This window comes from Ascaphus truei, chromosome 3, assembly GCF_040206685.1.
Source record: "Ascaphus truei isolate aAscTru1 chromosome 3, aAscTru1.hap1, whole genome shotgun sequence".
Lineage (NCBI taxonomy): Eukaryota > Metazoa > Chordata > Amphibia > Anura > Ascaphidae > Ascaphus > Ascaphus truei.
Window position 1 is genome coordinate 286,373,812 of NC_134485.1, and position 18,861 is coordinate 286,392,672.

At 40.8% G+C, this 18,861-nt stretch overlaps 1 protein-coding gene across 25 annotated transcripts in view; it reads left to right on the forward strand.

Annotated features, from left to right (window-relative positions):
* MYCBP2 (MYC binding protein 2) overlaps positions 1-18,861 on the forward strand; it is a 189,899-nt gene that overhangs the window by 35,484 nt on the left and 135,554 nt on the right. For all 25 annotated transcript variants that reach the window (XM_075590941.1, XM_075590942.1, XM_075590948.1 and 22 more), the window contains exons 2-5: positions 7,961-8,036; positions 10,388-10,603; positions 11,918-12,071; positions 15,298-15,494. In XM_075590941.1, the coding sequence (XP_075447056.1) occupies positions 7,961-8,036; positions 10,388-10,603; positions 11,918-12,071; positions 15,298-15,494 (643 nt within the window). The remainder of the gene's footprint in view (positions 1-7,960; positions 8,037-10,387; positions 10,604-11,917; positions 12,072-15,297; positions 15,495-18,861) is intronic.

Genomic DNA, 18,861 nt, shown 5'->3' on the forward strand with positions numbered 1-18,861 from the left:
ACATATATTATTTGGGTCAAGAGCAACTAGACTTTTAAATATACATTTAAGAATTTAGCTTACGCGGGTGTATAAGGGATAACATATTTAGATTGACATCTAATCATGATCATTAGACATATTAGCCACGATCCTGTAGAACTGAAGGTATTATGCACTTTAATATTATTTAAAAAAAAAAATATGTTAAGCATTGGGAGTTTAGGATTAGAGGTACTTCCACACATCAATAACGGTCCCACGCTCACAATATTAAAAATTATACTAATTGGTGGATGCACTAACTCATTTTACTTAGCAGGTGTATATTTATTGTATATGTATTGTATGTTATATGTATTATAGGTCAAAACATTTATTACATTTGTATATTGATTGTAGATTAAATATTGGTTTTAAGATTAAATTTGTCCCTTTTTTTATTGTTGAATAATATTATAGAAAGTGTATTTAATTGAATTATGTTATTACTATGACATGAACCATAAAAATGTAATGAGGCAGTGCTAGTCCTGGTTGTACACACTGAGGTGCAATTACCCCTGAATATAATCACACACAGGTGGCCATTGTGCTTAGACTAATTGACTAATCTACCAATTAGGTTTGAGGTCACAACCTCTCCAGTGGGTAGATAAGGAAGGGATCCAACACTGCCACATTATATCACTGATGAAGGTGCAGATTCTGCCAAAACGTGTTGGATCATTAGAGGCCTAGCTGGTTGCTGCTGAGTTATTAACTAGACTGCACGGCCAGCAAGTGCCACACTATTTAACCGGATGACTACACTAATGACGAGCCAGCTCTCACATCACTGAGCAGTGGGAATCTTGTAACCCGGGGGAAACCAACCCCATGTGATCAAACTGGACGGGTTGCCTCACGACGTCACTTCCGGTGCGACGCAGGACGAGTAGCAGACTAGAAGTAGGCCAGCCGCAATGCAGCACTATTCCACAAAGAAGCAAGACACCCCCCGAGTAGCCAACCCGGGGGACGAACGTTACAGTGGCAAAGACATCAGTTCCCTCTCCAGTCACCATAAGGCTTATAGTGCCGGCGATAGCGACGGCTTGGTCACGATCGCTGGAAGTAACGTCAATTTGATTTTTCCAGCGACCACAGCGTGGCGTCGCTGGCGACGGCACTATAAGCACAGCCCAAGATGTCAGAGGGTCTCCCAGAGTGTTAAAAACACCATTCCACATTGTACTGCACATTACAAAAACTTGCAGGCAAAGTTATCGATTTTTTTTTTATTTTTTATTGTACTTTGTACATTTGAAAACTTGCATATAAAACTTCAACTATATGCTCCCAATGCGCTCCCTTTTCTTGTTTTGTCTATTTCAGTACCCGTGCTGGTTATTTTGATGCTGCAATACTCATCAGAAATAATTTTGTGTTACACGATTTCTAATATAAAATTACTTAAGTATATTTATTTAAGAACCATTGCCTGGGTTTTTCTTTTGGAAACCATTTTGGAAGTATTGTATCTTTTTGTTAAACTAGCGTTGTGTGCGTTCAGAAGGTAACCAGTGGAGGTGACAGTGTGGGAAATAAACCGAAGAGTCAAAGCTAAGACTGGAGTCATGGGATATGAAAATCTGTCGGTCTAAGGAGAGCTGTATAAATACCCATGTAATTCAATCTGTGACCGTGGGAACACTGGGCAGGTTTTTTTTTTTCGTTTTTTCTTGCCCCCCCCCCCCCCCCTCCTTCATAAAACCTATATTATTACAGGGTCTAAGGATCTCCGCAAACCGTTCTAATTGAAAGATCGATGACTTGTACACATGAATATTGTATTGAGGTAAAATGTTTGCAATTAAACAGATTGTAAACAGTAGATAAAATACAGGCCATGGAGGGAGACTATTTTTCTTGCATAATATCGAGCTAATTTGAGTTTGCTGGATTCCTATTTTTGGTGCCATCTGTTTGCTGACAACTTTTTTCATGAATATAAATGAAAGCTTTGCAGGATTGTTGTTGGAGACAAAGACTTTAAAAATCCTATCTCTGTTCTGCTATTTGTTTTAGCAGTGCCTTTTCTGCCAATTACACTTGAGGAACTGATTGGGAAGGTGTCCTGACTAATTGAAAAACGCATTGATAAAGCTAGTTTTTATATTGGTAGCAGCCTGGTGATTTGCTGTCCTTATATTTTGGAATGATGCTTATGGGAGTAGGCTGTGTCCTGCCTAAAGGAAATCGAGCGTGCTGCCACGGTGTTGTATCTAATTGTTGGAAGTGTTTGTATGTAACCACGTAACCCAATTGAGCACCGGTACTGAGGTTTACGGTATATTCTTTGTGGTCCTCGACGTCCTAGTTAGCACTTGAAGAAACCTATTGGGTTTTGAAAGCTTTGTACACTATTTTAATCTATGAAGTAGTCTGTTGGTCCAGTAAAAGGTATCGTAATTGACATCAAAATTGCAAGACCAGTACAGCTACAAGTAATATAGGGTAGTGGTTCCCAACTCCAGTTCTCAAGAACACCCAAGGGTTTTATGAATATCCGTGCTTCAGCACAGCTGTCTCATTAGACTAGACATAAGGGGTCGGCTGGAGCTGAACTTCGTTAATTTCAGTTTTGAGGGCACCCCTTATTCCCGATTATGCACACCGGGAAAGGTGCCGCTGGTTCTTCCTGGTTGTGTAAATCTCCAGTGTCACGTATGGCATTTGAAAGCCGGGATGGTTGATGTAATTGAGTAATATTCCCCTCAGAACAGGGCATTACTGGCCAATAATGCCCTGTTCTTTGGGGATTATTACTATTCTAGGCTAAATGTAGGCTTTTTTCCCCCCATAAAGATACACTTTTGTAGACATTGATTTTTATCAGCGTTATTGTCTACACTCTTGCTTTTACACTCTCACTGCAGCCCCCCCTCTATACACACAAACACTTTACAGTCCCCCTACACACACTGCAGTCCCCCCTCCTCTACACTCACAAAACACACTGCAGCCGCCCTCCACAATCTACACTCACAAAACACACAGCAGAAACACACCAACAAAACACTCTGCTGGCCCCCTTTACACCCACAAGACACACAATCCTTTCTCCTCAGTGTTCTCCTGTGCGCAGCTCTCTGCAGGCAGTGTGGGGGATCAGTCGGTGTCTTGCTGGTACCTCCTGTCCAATCAGCCCCCCTGTCTTAGAGCTGCTCTCACTCTTTGAATGAGAACTGAAAGCTGATTGACTGAAACTTGGCAGGGTGCCAAAAAATCCAGGCATTACCCAATCAGAGAGCAGGGATTTCAATAATGCCAGTGTAGCAGGGGCTCCCCTTATGTCCTGGGGGGGAGATGAACTCCGTGACTGTGAGAAACAGTGCAGTTGCGTCGGCCATCTTGGTACACCCAAATCGGGTTATGGGACTTCTATACAGATGGTGCGGCGTCCATCTTGGTACACCAAACCGGATAGAGACAGCGAGAGGAGATGTCCTGAGAAGCAGGAGTTACTCCGCGGGACAGAGGTGACTTTGGCCAGTTGATCCGGAGCCTGCAAGGAGTGAGGTCAAGCTCCCGGACTAGGCCAGAGGCATACACCCCTAGGCCCCAGGCAGTCCCCTCACCTTAGCGGAGTGTGCAGGGGTGGCCATATAGCTAGGGATCTCTCGGCAGTGAGTGATTGCAGCATAGCAGGAGAGGAGTTCCTTCAGCGGGCACTGTCAACGTGCCGCATCCGGACGTGAGGGGCTGGTGCCTGAGACCCCATGGCCTGGGACTCTGCTGCTTATCATCCTCCGTCTGGAAGTATTCCCTGGTTAGGGCCTTAACCAGGAATTTACATGTGCACCAACGCAAGGGGGTTGGGGGGCGGGGGCGGGAGCGCTGCCCTCATACACACATTGGGAAGAGTTGTTTGCTGGACATCGGGGTATAGGTGCCCAAGCACCCTAGGTATTATTGGGGCTATTCGTAGTAGTATGACTTTGGGTATTATTTGGGCCTACTGTGGACCCACAGTTAACGTTATTATATATTCTGTTGTATTATTGGGGTATACCATAAATGTATACGTGTTCCTATGAGGAGCCATCTTGCTATGTGGATCCTCATAGGTGGAGGCGCTGCACCAGAGAAAACGCCCCGTCTCCCCAGGAGCAGAGGCTCAGGCCTTCTGTAAGTCTTACAGGTAGCACCAGTAGGTAGCATCGTAATTACCACTATTTCCCTTAGGGAGAGGGAAGGGTGTTACACCCGGAATGTAACAGCTTTAGCCTATAATCATGTGTATTGTAGCAGATTTAAACCGCAATATTGCTTTCCCCTCGCGTGTATCTCATAAGCCAGGGTGTCCCTGGGGCTTAAATATAACTTTTCAGTGCCAGGCTTCTCCTTCCTTCCCTTTGCTTCCCATTTATGTTAAAATAAAATAAATAAATAACACCAGAGGGGTTTATGAATAAAAAAGGCAATCTGTCTGATGCTAGTTTGTGACTCGCCAACTCTTTTTCTTATAAAAACATTAAGTGAAAATGCAATGTTTTTTCTAAAAAAAAATTTTTGTGTGTGTAACAGCCACATTACATACTGCATTGCAAAGTTATAAAAATGATTTCATATTTTTTTCGATACCAATTAGGTTGGTGATGTCAAATGTCTAAATTCAACTTTTTATATGCTGTACTGTGTGCTGTCGGTTTAAGTTATTGTAAAAATGTGAATTGTAATGGTCCTATAGATAACTACCCTTGGTAGTGAAGGGGTAATTCCCAGCGATTTATATTCTTGTGGAGAAAAGACACAAATACCCATAGCTGCAGTTAATTGGGTGTGTACTTTCATTAATATATACATTTTAGTGGTGGGTATTTTTTATGCTGTGTCCATTTAAGTAAAAAATCAAGCCTGTTTTCAACAGATTTCTGGCTAGAAATATATTTTTTGGGGAAACAATACCCATTTCTAAATAGCTTGGGGTGTGTAACCTCAAAAAAAGATATATACTTTTATGGGAGTAGTGTTATGGTGAAGAGAAATTTTGCTTTTCCAATGATGGCGAGCACCTTTTTTTTTTTCTTTTCCCCCCAACCATTACAAATTCAGGTGTAAAGAACCTTGCGCACTCTAGCTAATATGGGGCCTCTATTTGCAAAAATAGTATGGAAGGCTATATACATAGCTGGTATCCACGGCGGTAAAATATAGTATTCATTTCCATGATTACACAGCACTTGTGGGAAGAATTTGGCTGCAAATTGTTAGTGGTCTTTAAGGTTTTCTCTAAAATTTACACTTCAACAAATTTCCAGCCAGAGCATTTTTTTGTGTGAAAATGTAAAATTACTTGTCTAAATTCCTTTGGCTTGTTGTTGTTTTCAGAAAATACATACTTTTATGAGGGTAGTGAACACCTTTTGCGTTAAGCCATGAAACAAATTCAGGTGGGCAGAGCACAGTGCAGTCTTATATATAATTTTGGGCCTGTTTTTACAAAGATTAAATGTAAAACTACTGTATGGATGTGTGTGTATACAGGCTTCTTGACGGTACTGAGAAGGGGGCTGTCATGTCTGCGCATGCGCAGGACGGCCGAGGTTACACATGCGCAGAAGGGGGCGGGCGGCCGAGTTCGCGCATGCGCAGAAACAGAAAATTGCCGGTTTCGCTTTTTGGCGATTTTTCGCTTTGCTGTGGTGTGTGCCTTTTGGATTTACTCGGATGACCAAGGAAAAGATCATTTTGCATTTGATAAAGAATCACAAAGTATGATGGAGAAATGTTAATTCAAAGTTTGAAGTTGGTGGTCTTGAAATTTCTCAAATGTACATTGTTTAACAAAGATTCCTGACTAGAGCTTTTTGGAGGAAAATGCATGCGTCCAATTTTTTTTAATTACTTGGGGCATGTACTTTAAGAAATTTAGCTTTTAGTGGGGTTTAAAAAATAAATAATAATTTTAAATTTGCTAGTGGTTACGTTTTTGCCTTTTTAATGATTGCATGCAATTTTATATTCAGACCTGAATTTCAGGTGTGAAAAGTTTGTTGCTAATTTGGGGTCTGTATTGGCCAAAAAAGTATGTAACCCTAAACATCTAGTATCTCTGTAACCAGGGGGCACACAGCAGTTAAATTTAGTATTGGTTTTAATGAAACTCGTGAATTTGTTGGTGAAAAGTCATCTTCATGTGTCACGTTTTGGTCACATGATATGCAATCCACCCGAGACTATCGGTACCAATGAAAAGCTCAACGTGTGCTGGAAAAACAATACAGGCATACCCCGCATTAACGTACGCAATGGGTCCAGAGCATGTATGTAAAGCGAAAAGGTACTTAAAGGGAAGCACTACATTTTTCCCACTTATCGATGCATGTACTGTACTGCAAACGTCATATACGTTCATAACTGATGTAAATAACGCATTCGTAACAGGCTCTATAGTCTCCCCGCTTGCGCACAACTTCGGTACAGGTAGGGAGCCGGTATTGCTGTTCCGGACGTGCTGACAGGCGCATGCGCGAGCTGCCGTTTGCCTATTGGGCGATATGTCCTTACTCGTGAGTGTCCTTAAAACGGGGTATGCCTGTATTCTGTTTTCATAGCTACATATGGAGCGGATCACAGGCACAATACTGAAAATGTGGAAGCACGCAGGTGTCAAACAACCCTCGGGGTTAAAATTTAGGCAAGCTGCACAGACTGGTGGTCTGCTGTGTACCTTTTGGTTGTGTTTCTGCTTCTCTTGGATAAAAACCTGTACAATTACACTTTGGAAGTGAAACTTCTTTGATAGCACCTACAGAGTTTTTTGATGGGAAAAATCTCTTGGCTAGTAACGAAAAAGCATCACGAAAGTTATGGGCGCGTGGTGCACATAACTCCACCATTCTAGGCCACACGGAGGTTGTAGGTCGTGCATGTGCAGAAGCTGATCTTGTACACCACGCATGCGCAATACCACTTCACGTCCTCATACACAGTAACGGCTATCACCTACTGCGCATGCGCAGAAGGGGAAACACTCACCAGTTAACAGGAATTCCAAGTGAGTATAAATATAGAAGTGCAATAGCCAAATTTATAGAAATGTGCCATTTTATAATAAAAAAAGGCAGAAGTGGAAAACGTGAAAGGTGTGTAAACATCTAACACATGAATTTGTATACAGGCATACACCGCTTTAAGGACACTCACTTTAAGTACACTCGCGAGTAAAGACATATCGCCCAATAGGCAAACGCCAGCTCACGCATGCGCCTGTCAGCACGTCCTGAATAGCAATACCGGCTCCCTACCTGTATCGAAGCTGTGCGCAAGCGGGGAGATTATAGAGCCTGTTACAAATGTATTATTTATATCAGTTATGCACATATATGATGATTGCAGTACAGTACATGCATCGATATGTGGAAAAAAGGTAGTGCTTCACTTTAAGTACATTTTCGCTTTACATACATGCTCCCCATTGCGTACGTTAATGCTGGGTATGCCTGTATAGAGTGATATAATATAGTAAATGTAATGATTATATTCAAATGTTAAAAAAGTGTGCAAGCACGCGTGTTCTAAATCAAACATCTTTGCATTTTGTCACTGAAATGGGGTTTCTTGATTTTTATGATTTACATTGAATGGAAGACTCTTCAGAGTAACAGCATTTAGATACTTTGCAATCCAAAATATGTTTCTTACTTTAGGTATCTTAAGTCAATTATATCATGTATTCCAAGTGATAGTGTTTTTTTTTTTTTTTTTTTTTGTGTACCTACAATATTAAAGGTCACAACTGTGACAAACTTTCTAAAAATGCCAGGGCTCAGTAACAACTGCAGGACTTGGTCAATTCAGGGCTCTGTTCTGACACATTGGTAATGAGGAAGTTCTTCTGGGAAATGCTATAATGAAAGTGATTCTATTCAAACTTAGAATTGCTGCTTGCCAACTAAAAAGGTGCTGTGTACTTGTTTTTGTTTTTTTTTAGGAGTAAGAAAATTCTAAGCAAGAAAAAATTGAAAAGGAAGCAGAAGACCAAATCAAAAGGGAAACCGCGAAGCAAGGTAAGAATGTTACCCTTCACCCCCCTCTCCTCTTTCTCTCCCCCCCCTAAAAAAAAACAGGATAATACCAACTATTATTCTGTAGACTGATTTGGAACAAGTTTATGGTGCACTTTTTTTTTTTTTTTTGTGTGTGTGTTTATAGTCTGAATCAGCCGTTAGGGCTGAAAATCCCAATGGCTTTAAAGACGATATTTGTCCAAAAACAGTCAAAAGGCCACTTTGCATTATTTAGAATTTTTCCATTAGTGTGAGTATTTAATATTGTGACATCCAAGGGTTTTAAGAGCTGCTGAATACATCCTGCTTTAAGAGTGAGAATTAGTAACACATCAGGATACATTTAAGTTGTCAAAAGTTTTGGGCCAAAGAGCTTGTCATTTGATGACCAGTTTCCATTGTATTTTGGGTAATATTTGAAGAGTACTCAAATTTTTTTTTTGTGTTATAAGATTTGTATCTTGTGTTTCTCTGTCCTTTGTAGTCCATGTGTCATCTTTTATTATTTTTGTTTTACTGTAGCACTGATGGCAAACATATTTCTCAGCAGTAGCTCAGACGCTGTTTTACTTTGGACTGTACATTTGTATTACCAAAATCCTTGCAATTTTATTATTTTTGTTAATGGAGAGTGACAAGGTAGTAAGTTTGCAAAGCTTGCAATGCTTTTAGAATTGAATGCAACGTTCTACATTTTCATAGAAATTTGAATTACTACAAGTTGATTTCATATATTTATCAGTGTCAACGTGAAACATTATTCTAGGCTACTGTGAGTGATTTTCAACTTTTAAGGTTGGTTGGTATTTCCCTATACCCTTGCTGCTCCCTATTCCATTGCTCTTGCATGTCACAGGCGCCATTTTTCCCTCTCCCTAGCTTGTTGTTTGTGTACTTCTGGTTGGTTATAGTGGAATGCATTGCTGTGTTTCACTTTGTGCTTTTTTTTTTCCCCCAGGAGTGCAGTTGTTCATAGGCTTGTACTGTGCTGTCATATCAGTGTTTGTTTGAAAGAATACTACCCTGTAATACCATCCATTGAGTGTTCTTTATAATTACAAGTCTAAATAAACAAGTGTATATAGACAAATGTGAAGAAAAAAATATTGCGCAGGTGTGTGTATACCCTTTTTACTGTTCTCTGTGAAACATCAATACCATACTAGGCTCTAAAGAAGTCTCTGTAAACACATTGCTGGCCAGATGGGCCTGTTGTATATTGCATAGCACTGACTGACATGCATTGCAATGTGTAGTCTTCCCTGCTGTCAGTAAAGGGCTTAATGCAAAGCAATGAAGCAATGAAGCAGTTGGTGCCCTCTTCCCATGGACTGATTTGCTATTTGAATTACTACAGAACTTTTAGTATTGTACAGTGTTACCATTTATTGCCCTGCAATGTATATACCATTTATTGCCCTGCAATGTATATACATCAGGTCACACTGCTAATCAGACTTCTGTGTTTACATTTAGTTATTATACTTTTATTAATATGGAAATTGGATGCATTTTAACTGTGTGCTTCAAGAAAGCATGCACCCAAAGCTCTAGGTTTAGCAGTGATCTAGTTGACAGCAGCTGGACATGGCCCTATAAGACGAGGATGCCCATTTCTTTTGAGGGGAAACTGGAGCTTATGCTGAGCAGATAAATGCTAAGGGGAGGTTCCTAACTGATTTATACCGTGTGCTGCCACTGAAGCTCCAAGTGTCACTAGTGGTGTAGGACCAATAATGCTCTGCATTTGGCACATGAACAACGTAACCAGTGAATCTCTTGTGACGTTTAAATAATCCCATTTAACATGTCATTTTTTGATGTCCAAGATTAACCGAAGCCCTTGTATCCAATGGTAGCATGGATCACATTGCTCTTCTTTGCATTATAGGCGGCAGAGCTGACACATGTAGCACATTGCATAGTTATAATAAAATGAGTTGAGTTCCACTTTTTTTTTTGGTACTATATTTTGGGTATGAGTACTTTTAAAAACGCACGTCACTTTCCGCTTACAAACAAACCGCAGGTGGCTGTTTCATTAAGGCCTTCTTGCATTATAAAATTGAAATATAGATCCGTAACATGGCCCGGTGTTCCTTCTTACTGGGTCCATTGAACCTTTAAATGGGAGGAGAGGTGTTGTGAAGCCCATCTCTGCAAAATTATAAATGTTTAACACTAATCTGACCCGGTTGGGTTTTTGGGGCACATTGATATGGGGAGTTACTATAAATTAACCCCATGTTGAGAATACCAAGAACAGCTTTGAGGTTTTAGATGTGCCTATGCATTTGGACAGTAATGCAATGACTGGGCTAAATACATGTTCACATTTTCTAAACCTTTAGGCTGATAACCTGGAAAACGCTCTTTCCATACCTGACCTCAAACTCCACAGCAACCCTTCAGCGTTCAATGTCTATTGCAATGTTCGTCACTGTGTCCTGGAGTGGCAGAGAAAGGAGAACTCCTTGACTTTGACATCCAAGAACTCTGTGCAGAGTGGGGAGTCCGACAGCGACGAAGAGGAGGAGTCCAAAGACCCACCAATTAAGCTTCCAAAGGTAAGTGCTAATTAACGAACCTAACTCATTTGACTGCTTTGAACCCAATCCTTAGTGAAAGGCTTTATTTAACCCATCACATTGCGTTTGAGCCATTTAACAGACTTCTGTCTACTACATATAGCATATAAAACAAACAAAAAAAACCTTTAAAAAACGAATCATTTAAAAAATATTTTTAAGATTTATCCAGGGAATGTTTTTTTTCCTGACCTGTTGGGTGCACTTTGTCTGTTATGTCTTTCTTACCTGTCACTTATTGGTTGAACTTGAAGGACATACAGTATGTTTTTTCAACCTTCTATTATGCAAGTTAACCTGGTTTATCCAATTAGTTTTGTCATGCAGCAGCTGTTCATAAATCTGCAGTCTTTGTCGTAAATAAAAACAAAGGCAAAACTTAGAAAATATGATTGCCCTTAAACATCAATACACATTTGTTGTATCCTTTACCATCTAAATATATGTATATCAGTTTAATTTGATTGTACATGAAACCACACCTGTATACAGAAGTATTGACTAAAGGAGAGAGAGGTCTGTGCCGCTTGAGAAGTGTAAGTGAGTAGGATAAGTAATTGATTTTAATGTATTTTAGCCGGTCTGATTAAGTCACGGATGATCTTAGAAGTATCAAAGGCGGCAGACTTCTGACCCTTGTGAACAAATTGGGAATATTGCAATCATTCATTAGGTTTGGCTTTTTTTTTTTTTTTTTAATATTTTCAGATCTACAATGGTGGGTAGGTAGTAATGATAAACAAGCAGAAAGTGCTAAGGTTCAGATGCCAGGATATTAAAATAGAAGAGCAAGGTTGCCTCTGAAAGCTTTGGTATCCAGAACTGCAACATCATACTAACTTTTCACACACCATCTAGTTTGATTGTGCTCTAATACCGGTGGGGCGTGAATTTTCTGTGGCGATTAGAGGCCCTGCGCTCTTCACCACAACATTTAAATGAAATACCGGGGTAGCGTGCGAGGCCTTTCTAAATCCCTAACCTTGTCTCCAGCGGCTTCTGGCGACACTGCGAAACATGACATCGCAACGTCAAAAACTCAGGAGAAAGGTAGGGGAGGGGAAGGGGGGCGCAGACAAAACACTTTGCCCACCCCTGATCTAATGTCATGCAAATCTGTTCAGCTCTAGAGACTATTTTTAATCTTTTACCAAAGTAAAGGGGCCTTTTTTTTTTAAAATTCATTTAAAACTGGAATAGTGAATGTGTTGATAAGCTTGAAAGATAAACATTTACCTGGTGCACCTTTAAATTCAGTTTGTTTCTCTCCTCCTCCCCCCTTCTCTCCGACAGATAATTGAAATTGGTTTATGTGAAGTTTTTGAGTTGATCAAGGAGACACGGTTTTCTCACCCCTCGCTGTGTTTGAGGAGCTTACAGGCTCTGCTTAATGTGCTCCAGGGTCAGCAGCCAGAAGGACTCCAGTCAGAACCTCCTGAAGTGCTAGGTAAATGTTTTTGTGTTTTTTTGTTATGAGCTTTCAAGTACAGGCAGTCCTCGGTTATCCGACACAATGCGTTACTCAAAATGGCGTAAAGCGAAACACGTTTTCCCATAGGAACACTGTTTAAATGAAAGGTTCCGTTCCTGAAGGCATTTTTAACACTAAAATACACCAAATATTTTATGCCGGCAATAAGATATGCAGCACACACATAAATTATATAGTGTATATAATGTATTATATATATAATATAACATAATAAATAATATATTATAATATTATATAGTATAATATTATATATATATATATATATATACGCTCTGACGACGCTTTGCAACGTTGTTTATGTGAATATGTATATATATATATATATATATATACACACATACACAACGTTGCAAAGCGTCGTAAGAGCGTTGGATAAGCCATTTTGGCGTTGTAAAAATGAACATAGGTATGCATTGCATAGCGTTGGATAAGCCATTCGTTGTAAAGCGAAGCGTTGTAAAACGAGGACTGCCTGTAGTCACTGCTATTGAGTTGTGGAGCTGTCCAAATGCTGATGTATTTGTAAAGCTTGCGGAGCCCAAGGACTATCAGAACTACCAATTCCATGTCAAAATATTGGTGCAAAATTATATCGGGTTTAAGGTTTCCTGTCACATTGTAGAATTCCTTGATTATCAAATGGGACGAGTCTTGCTTTTGTTCCTTGTTTCAGTATAAATGTTTGATGCATTTTATCCCCATTTGTAGTTTTTTGTTGGCTAGCAATGTCACTTATAAGTTGCTGTATTTGGTTCTCTGACTCTTAGAACACCTGCTTAATCGGTCAACTTACTTGAGAACATAACAAGGAAGAAGGGACAACGAGCGGCTCAGTGAATAAAGACACTCGCTAGCACTGAGTTTGAAGCAGGGGAGCCTGGTTCAATTACCAGTGTCGGCTCCTTGTGACCTTGGGCAAGACATAATCTCCCTGTGCCTCAAGCACCAAAAACATAGATTGTAAGCGCTACAGGGCAGGGACAGTGTCTATAAAAATGTCTCTGTAAAGTGCTACGTAAAAACTATCGGCGCTATACAAGATTTATTATTATTATTATTATTACAAGTGGGCATCAAAATCACACTTGCATTCATTTGCATCTGGCAGACATTAGTACTTTTGGTGTAGTTACTGAATAATTGGGACTGATCGTAGAAAGCCACCTACCTCCTGGGGTTCTCCCTGGTAAATCTTTTAAAGTTGTTGACACCGATATCCATTGGCAGTAGGATGTTCTCAAAGTGCTCCATATTGAAAGCTTGTGGAGGAGAGCTAGGATATTTTATTGAATGCCGGCCATGGTATACAGTACTTTCCACTGGTATAAATTTACTTCACTGGTCCTCTACTTATACAAAGCCAGCCTTGTATTGCTGAGAAAATAAGGCTAAGGCAATGCTGCCGCAGAGCGCGATCAGATTGCCTTAAGGCATTGATCGGGCCATAGACCAGGCAGCAGCAGGAGGGGGCGCACGTTGCGCAAGGAATCGGTTGGAACTGATTTCTTCCCGCGACGGGCAGGTCACGTGAGTGGTTGACGCCCCCCACGGTGCATCTACCATGGCCCGAAAATGCACCCACTTCACGCGGGTGATGTCACAGCCATCACACGCCTCAGCACGGGCGTAGGCTGTATGGCTTTAGCCTAGGGATTAAAGGTGGAAGAGACAAAAGCATCCGTTCTGTAAGCTCACAGAGCACGTTTTAAAACCGAACCACCCTCGCTGATACTTTGCAATTTCCCCAATAATTGAGTGAGCAGAGACGATTTTGAATCTTGTAACAAAGTAAAAGGGCTGTTTTTTGTTTGTTTTTAAAATGTATTAAAACTGGAATCGTGTTTGCTCATTGATGCATTGACATGTCAGAAATAAACAGCATTTTTCCTTAAATTGATATTAGAAAATAAGCACGCCTCATTCCAATTACCAATGGAAAGGAAAGTCAATAATTTCAAACATTTGAAAAAGATCAGAGTTTAGTGCCCTATAATCTGCGATCGTTATATAAGCGCCAGCTTAATTTGCAGTATTGTTTCTTATGCAGATTCCTTAACATTTAGCACTTTTCTGTCTTATGCCACAGGGTTTCTTATGCTGCCCTTATAGTGCTTTGCGACGGCGACGAGACGTCGCTCCAAATCAAATACATTGACTCCGTCGCAAGCGCTTCTAGTAAGCGCGACGGCGAGGCAAAAAAATGTGAAGCCGGGTCTGTTTGGTTTTTTTTAGAAACAGTCGCCACGTGACTGTCTCTAAACCAATCAGACTGCAGCCCTGCCCCCTTTCGTGATATTGCTGGCGACAGTTGCGGAAAACGGCGACGGGTGACATTGGTTGCGCCGCCGTCGCCAGCACTATAAGCGCGGCCAGATTTGTGTGCTTCCTGGAAAAGACTTGGTTTAAAGATTCAATCCAGGAAGTGGGAGCAATTAAGTTAAATAATGCCACTGGTCATTGAGCAGCACTTCTTTCACGAGTACAGTCCGTGTACCAATTTTGGCAGAGGAGCTTTATTCGTTAAAATTGCAGCACTGGCAATAATGCCAGTCTCCACGTACTGCCACCAACATTACAAAGTGAGTGCACATGTTGTACATGTACTTTCAATTCCCTTACTTTGCTGTACAAGGAACCAGGTAAATTTGTGCTCTTCCCTCCCCCCCCCCCCCCCAAGAGTGTGTGTGTATCGCAGTGCAATACTGTGTGTGTGGCAGCAGGCTTAAGATGCTTTGGTCAAAGGGTTAAACTAAATTACCCCTTTTCAAGAGAATATATAGGTATTGCACCGTATTTCTATCACGTTGGAAGTAGCTTTGGGCATCTTCGTTTGTTTTTTGTTGTACGCATTTAGCCACGCCCACTAGCACTCCTTTTGACACTTATATACTGTACACATAAATATTATGTGGTAATGTTTGGGGTTTTTCAGAGCTTGTTAGGTATCTGTGTCTTTTGGGTATCACCTGAGATTAGAATTCCACAAGACCTAGTACAAATACAAGCTTTTAACTAGGCTGTGTTGGCATTTTCCCATTATAGAAAAAGTTTCAAGTAAATAAAATAGTTTCTCAGCATGTTGAATATAATTTCTAGCCCGATTACGGTCTTCTGATATTGTTGTCGGAGCAAAACAATATTGTTACTGTATCTTATGCTGTATTTTGTGCTTTGTTCACAGAATCTCTCATCCAGCTTCTTCTAGAAATCACAGTTCGCAGTACAGGATCGAATGATGGCACAGGGCAGTCGCTGACAGCAGTGTCCTGCGCCTGCCTCTTCAGCCTGGTGGTAGCATGGGGAGAAACGGGCAGGACCTTACAAGCTATTTCGGCTATTCTTACTAACAATGGCAGCCATGCTTGCCAAACTATTCAGGTACTCTCTCTAAAAGTATATGCTGTCTAACACAAGGTAGCACATCTGGGTGACAAATGTTTTCTTTATTTACCAATACTTCATATGTATAGTGTGATCTGAATTCAAATATTTAGAGCATTGTTTTTTAACCTTTTTTTTTATATTAAGGAACGCTATAATTATATTGACATTCTGAGGAACCTCAATCCTCTCTAATAGCGCGTCTGAGATCGGATGCATTGTAAGGAACCCCAACCCTCTCTAATAGTGTGTCTGAGACAAATGCATTGTAAGGAAAAAGGCATTGAAATCAAATCAAAATCGAATATTTGAGTCCCCTACAATTTGCAGATGACATTATTTTTGCCACCAGTCCAGAAGATCTCCAGCAACAAATTGGAGCACTCGCCTAAGCAAGTAAGAAGTGGGCCTCTATGAATCTCGGCAACACAAAATTGATGTTCAACAAATGCGTCAAGTCATGCCAAAATGTAAAGAAATGGAATAGAACTAGAAGTCTATAATATATACAGGGGTCCCCTGCACACAATGAATGCATAAAGACAAAAATTGTCAGCAAGAAAATCAATATATTGAATGTAATAGCAGGTACCAAATCAGCCCTGGCACAGGGTATGGAGAGTGCATCTCATGGAGAAAAATAGTACAGGAGGAGGGGAACAAAACGCTAAAAAAACAACAAAAGGAAGGGGAACAACGTACAATACACGTAAATTTTAAGACAATGAAAATGTAGGGGGGGGGGGGGTACGTTTTGGAGCCAGATGCCCCTTAATCATGCCCGTTCCCACAGGCTGAAAACTGCCTATGGTACGTCCCTAGTTTACACATCTTCAACCTACCTCTCAACCAGATGAATAATAAACTGATTGAACCAAAATAGTTGGTCTGTTTATTAGCAGTAAGTATTCCCTATATGCATGTGGACATTAATAGTGCTAAAAAAAATAGCTAGGCAAATGGACTGTATAAACAGACTAAAAATGATGCAAAAATCTGTGTATCACGGGGTTTCTCTGACTGCAGTAATGAGTCTGTATAGGGATGAGAGCAACAATAGAACCTCAAAAGTGACACGGCATATATGTATAGACTGACAATACTACAAGATCCTGTGCTAAATAGATACTAGCTAATCACTTAAAATATGGCAAAAAGGTGCACAGTAAATTAAGCACAAGAGTGATTAGGACACAAGGACAAATGCCAAGCCAAAAAGAATGTTGGCAATACAAATTCTCTGCTGTGGTTTGACATCTATGGCTCTTGTGGGGTAGTCTGTGGTCATCCCAGTGTGTGTAGCAATGAGCATCCAAAGTATTTAAACATATGTGCTGATTTGCACCATATGAGGAAATGAAGCAGCTGATCCAATCCTCAAACAGGTACTTGGTGCGTGGGAGGGGTCTCTGACGTCATCCTGTATGCCTGGATGAAGCAAAAATTGCTGTTGCGGCTATCCTGGTGTGTATTCAGGTCTTGTGGGTGGAGTTCGTGACATCATCGGCATCATCACATGCACCAGGATGTAGATTGAGTGGCAAGGAAGAACAGCAACTCCCTGGGTGCAATGTAAACACACCATCGGTGTGAGGACGCGTTGCCATGGTGATGTGCATTTGCATGATGTAATATGATTGGTTGGCCCCTTCTGCTCCATAATCAGCTGTATTTTGTCAGGAGAATAGCAAAGCACAGCGATGCATCATTGCATATACCTACTAATGTAGAGATTTATATACAGGAGAGACTCAAAAATCAACATTAATAAAGTTATGGAATCGGTGTCACACCAAAAAGATGACAAAAATACTGATGTTAAATAATTCAAGTAAATATGAGAAGAAATGGACACTGACACTATGCAATTAAGGGCTCTACTGAAGATAAATGCTAGTTGTATGCAGGGAGGAACTATAGGAACTGAATTGTGTATCATTATAGTTTTGTCACATAGAATGGTACCTGTAGTGGATTGAGAAATGAGTCGAAGGGCACTGGTATAGAGGTGTCTGGTGACCAGAAACGCCATAGGTGGATCCCTGGCGTATAGTAGAATGAAAATAATAGGTGACCTAGGTTGTAGTCTGACCACGGATACAGCCCTCAAGGTATCGTGGATAGATGTGTGAACTCTGTAAGGGAGGGACAAAAGATGGATTAAATACAGGACAAAGCATAACACAATATCACAGCTCTGCCTAAATGCAGGGCGGAGGGGGGGGAGGAGATCCAGGGCATCTTGCTCAAAAACACCCCAAGTCTAGCTCCTTGTTCATCCCTCCAGGGGCCAGTGCCTAATGTCCTGATCCATTTGCGCTCTTTCTGTAAAAGGCGTTTTTGATATTGCCACCTCTTCGTCCCTTTTCCACATTGTCAATAATTTGACAGCGTAGTTGGCTGATTTTGTACCCGGTTTGTGTAAAGTGATTTGCTACCGGTGCCTCAACATCTTGTCTCCGTATTGCAGCTTTATGCTGTCTAATCCGATCTGTGACGTGTTGTGTGGTCTCACCCACATATCCAGCGCCACATGGACATTTGATGAGATATATAACGTTGAGATAAACACGTGTAATAATTTTTTGATTTTTTTTTTAACCTGTTTTGGGGTGATGAAAGAGATTTTCCTTCTGCATACTATTGCATTGACTGCAGTTACAGCACCTAAAAGATCTGTGTTTAGGAGTACCTAAAAAGGTTTGCTTCTTACTTTTGCCTCCCAAGTCTGCTCTTACCAGATGGTCCCTGAGATGTTGACCCCTTTTGTAGGAAAACAAAGGTTTCTCGGTAAGGTTAGGAACCAATGATTCATCAGAGCCTAATATGGGCCAATGTTTGAGAATTGTTTTTCTAATCTTGCTACTCCACGTTCCATAAGTGGACACAAATGCAATAGAATATGGTCTGCTGCTGGCCAAATGCATGCATTTCTTAAGGAGACTACGTCTCGTCTGACCCTCGGTCTTTTGCCTCTGTTCTGAAAGCAATGGTTGGGAATACCCTCTGTGTGAGGATTTTAGTTGCATCTCATTTAGTCGTGAATGGATCAGTGGTGGACTACTGATGATCCACCTGGCCTTCAGAAACTGGCTATAGGGTAATCCCTTAACAGTGCCAGGTGGATGATGGCTTGAATAGAGAAGCAAATTATTCCTGTCTGTATCCTTGATATATAGGTCAGGCTCTAGTGTTTCACTTAATAGAGACTGTAGTATCCAAGAAGTTAATTGAGTGGTCATTGACCTGGAAAATAAAACCAATAGTTTATTTTGCCCGATTGAGATCAAAGATGGGCTAGTGCCTCCTGCTCTGTGCCAGACCAGATTTAAAAGATATCATCGATAAAGCGAACCCACATACG